Source organism: Pinus tabuliformis, chromosome 1_2 (assembly GCF_031772625.1).
Source record: "Pinus tabuliformis cultivar Carrire ecotype Pingquan chromosome 1_2, CPIR1, whole genome shotgun sequence".
NCBI lineage: Eukaryota > Viridiplantae > Streptophyta > Pinopsida > Pinales > Pinaceae > Pinus > Pinus tabuliformis.
In genome coordinates, this window is record NC_142298.1 from 497,979,203 (window position 1) to 497,983,522 (window position 4,320).

General features: G+C 33.7%; 1 protein-coding gene across 1 annotated transcript; it reads right to left on the reverse strand.

Annotated features, from left to right (window-relative positions):
- Positions 1-283: 283 nt before the first annotated feature.
- On the reverse strand, positions 284-2,819 carry LOC149206524 (uncharacterized). The gene is made up of 2 exons (XM_089395448.1): positions 2,507-2,819; positions 284-1,163 (listed from the first exon to the last, which is right to left on the reverse strand). Exons 1-2 carry the CDS (start codon positions 2,558-2,560, stop codon positions 450-452), a joined length of 768 nt encoding a protein of 255 aa, XP_089251574.1. The 5' UTR covers positions 2,561-2,819; the 3' UTR covers positions 284-449.
- Between the last annotated feature and the right edge of the window lie 1,501 nt (positions 2,820-4,320).

The following is a 4,320-nucleotide window of genomic DNA, read 5'->3' on the forward strand; positions in this document are numbered from 1 at the left end:
CTGAAAATTTTCAGCATTTTCGGACTATTTTAAGCTGAAAATGTTAACATTTTAGACACTAAGGATCAATCTTGGAAAATTCAGGATTTTTCTTTTCCACTTCCCCAAGAAAGGAAAAAAAAAATATGTAAAATGTGTACTCCTGAATTTTCCGATATTGGTTATTGGTTTTTAAAGAGTCTAATTTTTTTATCAAATTAAATCCAAATTCGAACGTGGTATAACTATGCTGAATAGTACTTACTGGTAATCATAATTGTCCATCAATTCTGCAAATTCACGATTCACTCAAAATTATTTGTATTAACAAATCAACAACTTTATTACATTATGATTCACAACTTTACAACTATTCACAAACACAAATACAAGTCATGTCAATTTTGGAGGCTTAGTTCGGATTAACATTTGAAAGGTTCATTGCAGGTTTCTTGTAAGGGTTATAGGGTCTATGTTTGCATAACCCTGAATACATGTTCTTCGCCCGTTCGTTCGTCTACCTGCACAATCCATCTGCCCTTCTTGCCTCTGCAACTTGTACTTTTCACATTTCTATTAGAAGTACAGCATTTCCTCTTGGGAATCATACCCATGACGTCCATGTCCATGTCCACTTCCTGTTGTGTATGAGGGGAGGAGTGATTGTTATAATCCGTACCGATTCTGGTCACCTCTATGCCTTTGCCAATTGGGAGAGTAACAGTTTTGGCACCGGCCTTCTTCTTCAACGTCTTGGCATACGCATTTGTGGGCTTCCTATCAAACACATTGTTGGCAACCACCACCGCTCGAGAGGGATTTAGATTCAAAACCCTAAACAAATCCTGGTAATCTTCAGTGAGCCTGCTATCAATGCAAGCGAAATCTACATTCTTGTACTCAGGAAGCAACTCCATGGCGTTGCCGATGACGAAGTCAGTTGTATGTTCCAACCCCAGATCCTTCATGGTCTCCGCCACCGTGTCAACGCCCGCCTTTGCAGGCAGAATGCAGACGAGGCGGCCACCAGTCTGCCGAGCTGCTGCTGCTAGGCCTATCGTAGACCTTGGTGCTGCGCTTGAAGATGCCTCTACAATAAGCTGTGCAGTCATGCCCGCTGCGAGAGCTGATATGAATTCGGTGCTCTCTGGTTCTGCCTGCTTTCGCTCCTCCTCCAATTTACACTGCAATGTCACAACACGAAGTAATTTAGCAAAATATGTTTTAAACATTTTCCTTTTTCTGTACTAGGCTAAAATCCCCTGTAACTCTTTTCTCTCTGAAAAAATCCCCTGTGACTCATCACCACCAGAATTCAGTCATTCAGTTGGTTGTCATGCTTAATGATCGTATTTAGGATAAAACTTTCAATATGCAAATTGCAACAAAATCTTGTTCCGTACTTAATAAATATATGAGCAAATTGTTGTTTCTGCCAGACTAGCCTGGTCTCTTCTCTCTTCTAATCATGAGCCTAAAACTACTAATCATGAACCTAAAAATCCTATTCAACTTCAATAAAGATCTATCTATCAATTAAAAAGTGTCAAATTCTACTTCAATATCCATAAGATATAAAAAATCAATTTTGTTCGATCTCTTTTCCTTCCATGTTTTATAAATCAATCTCTTTCAATGTTAATAAGTCTGAAATTAACTTACTAATATTTATAAATACCGATAAATCAATCTCTTTCAATGTTAAGAAGTCTGAAATTAACTTACTAACATTTATAAATACCGATAAAATATAATTTAGAAATTATATCTTAAAATCTCTGATTCCAATTGTTTACCATAGTACTTAAAAATTCAATACTTTACATTCCTGTAATATTTATCAGGATTTAAAAGTAATTCTGGACTACCAAAATTAGACACAGACCAGTCTTGCATCACGACATATAGCCCTAAAGATGAAGCTGAAGAAGAATGAAGAAAGCCCTACTAACTGGTGAGATACAGCGAGAGAATTATCAAAAGCTTTATGATCTTTAAGACCTTTATCAAAAGCTCATCAAGCGCTCTCGACTCATTCCGATGTGCTCTTTGTAACGCAAAAAAATTCATAGAAATCCCAAAAGAATTAATAGAAACTCAAACAAGAACAATAATCTAACCCTAATCAAGTCAAGGATAATATTTTTCTCCCGCAGGATTAACCAAATATTGCAGAATTACAGTAACGCAAAAGAATTTCATAGAAACCCCAAAAGGATTCATAAAAACTCAAAAAAGAGCAATAATCTAACCCTAATCAAGTCAAGGATCATATTTACCCCGAGAATTGACCAAATATTGTAGAATTAATGATCATTAATTTGCACAATCCCGACAAATGCGATTACAGAAACAAATGAAAACCAGAATTAAGTTCTGATATAGGAAACCTAATTTAATTCTAGCATTATCAAGACTTTAAAGCAAACCAATTACAGATAAAATATGTTCAGAGTAAACAAATAGTATTGCAAGATTTAATAAAGGAATTTTTCTCATATTCAGCCAGAGAAATGCAAGAACTTACCAGATTTACAGTGTCCAAAAATGCGTTCACTGCACTCGCCCTAGACCATCCCATGGTGATGACTTCGATGCCGTTAAACTGAAGGATATTTTGAAATTAAGAGGGGTTTATAAGAAGATATTGAAATCTGAACCGAAATGGCAAACTCTGAGGATATTTGATTTTCTCTTTGTGGAATCTTAGAACCCCTCCCAGCAACGGAAACCTTAAAAAACAAAAAAAAAAGGCCTGGTACAGAGCTCAGAATCCGTGTAACCTTAATATATAAAAACTTCCCAGAGCATTAGTTGTGATCAGCCCAACGACTTATCTTAGCGAGCCGCCCTACACCGTTAAATACATAAAAATAAATAAATATCAGTGGTAGACAGGTCACGTCGAAAACACGGGAGCGATATTTTCTTTTAACACGTGGCGACTAGAAGGGGTTTGCCATATTGAGCAAGCAAATACGTGGTCGTGTAGCTCCATTCTGGTCGGTTAAATTGAGTGCGTGATGTGGCAATTTTTCTGGATTTTTTATTTGCTAGTCACGCGTGCCTCGTCCGATTTTTCTAAGCGTCCATCGGCAAATACCGGTAAGGGGATGATAAACAGGATAGCTGGTTACTGACCTCCTAATACCACTGACGGTTAATTGTGGATGTGTATTAATTTAATAATTTTTTTAAAATGGTATTGAAAAGTAAAAAAAACATAATTATTTTCTAAATAAATCTGAATTTTTATTACTGATTATTATTAAAAATATATCTTATATAGAGATTAAGTCTTTATTATCTATTAATTATTAATAATTAAATTTCAAAATTTATTCTAAAATAAACATATTTATAAATATAATTATTTAACAACTTTAAATATAAATATTTTTTTAATCATTTTTGTTTAATAATTAATAAGCTAAATAAAAATATAATATTTATATTGCAAAATTGTTTTATGAGTTATTAAATCTTATGTGATTATTTAGTAATCTTAAACGTAAATAACTTTTTATACGAGACAATGTCAATTATAATTACTCTTTTAAAAACTTAACTTTCTACTTTCTATTATTTTTGTTTTCTCACCTAGGTGGAAAAACCTATCAACTCAGGTGTCAAAACCAACAGTGAGGACAGCCATCTCTGGCTGCTATCCGCGAATGTCGGTTTGACTCATCATAGTTAGATAGGAAAACCACGCCACCTGAAATAACCCGCTGGTGGTCCGTAAGGGAGCAGGGTCATCACTCCTGCCAGATGCCTCTGCGTCATCACTCCTGCCAGATGCCTCTGGGTCTTGGGCCGTTAACCTGTTTCCTTACGTCCGAGGAAGACGAGCTCTTAGCCAAGCAGAAGCAGTTTTACGGCATACACCAGGCCGATTTCTATTATTTTTGTTATTGTTATAGATGCTCTCTATAAAAAAAATTATAGAATATTTATATTTAAGAGTTGTTTTTTTGTTAAATTATTAGATATTATCATGTTTTCATATCTGCATTATATGTTTGTGGATGATTATCCATTTATATAAAATATAAAATAAAAATAAAAACAAATTAAAAATGTGTTGATAAATTCAAATAGATATTATATTTAAATAAAAAAATATGAATGATGCCAAATTAATATAATTATTTAATTTATAATGAAATTTATAAAAATACATTAATCTCTTTTTTCTTAATAGAGAATATATAACACGATATATCAATCTATTTAATTTTAAAATGGGAAATCATTAAAATGTAAAAATATCTCATGTAGCATACTGGTCTTAGATGCACGCGAAACACTATATGTGGAATTATTGTATGACATTTTATT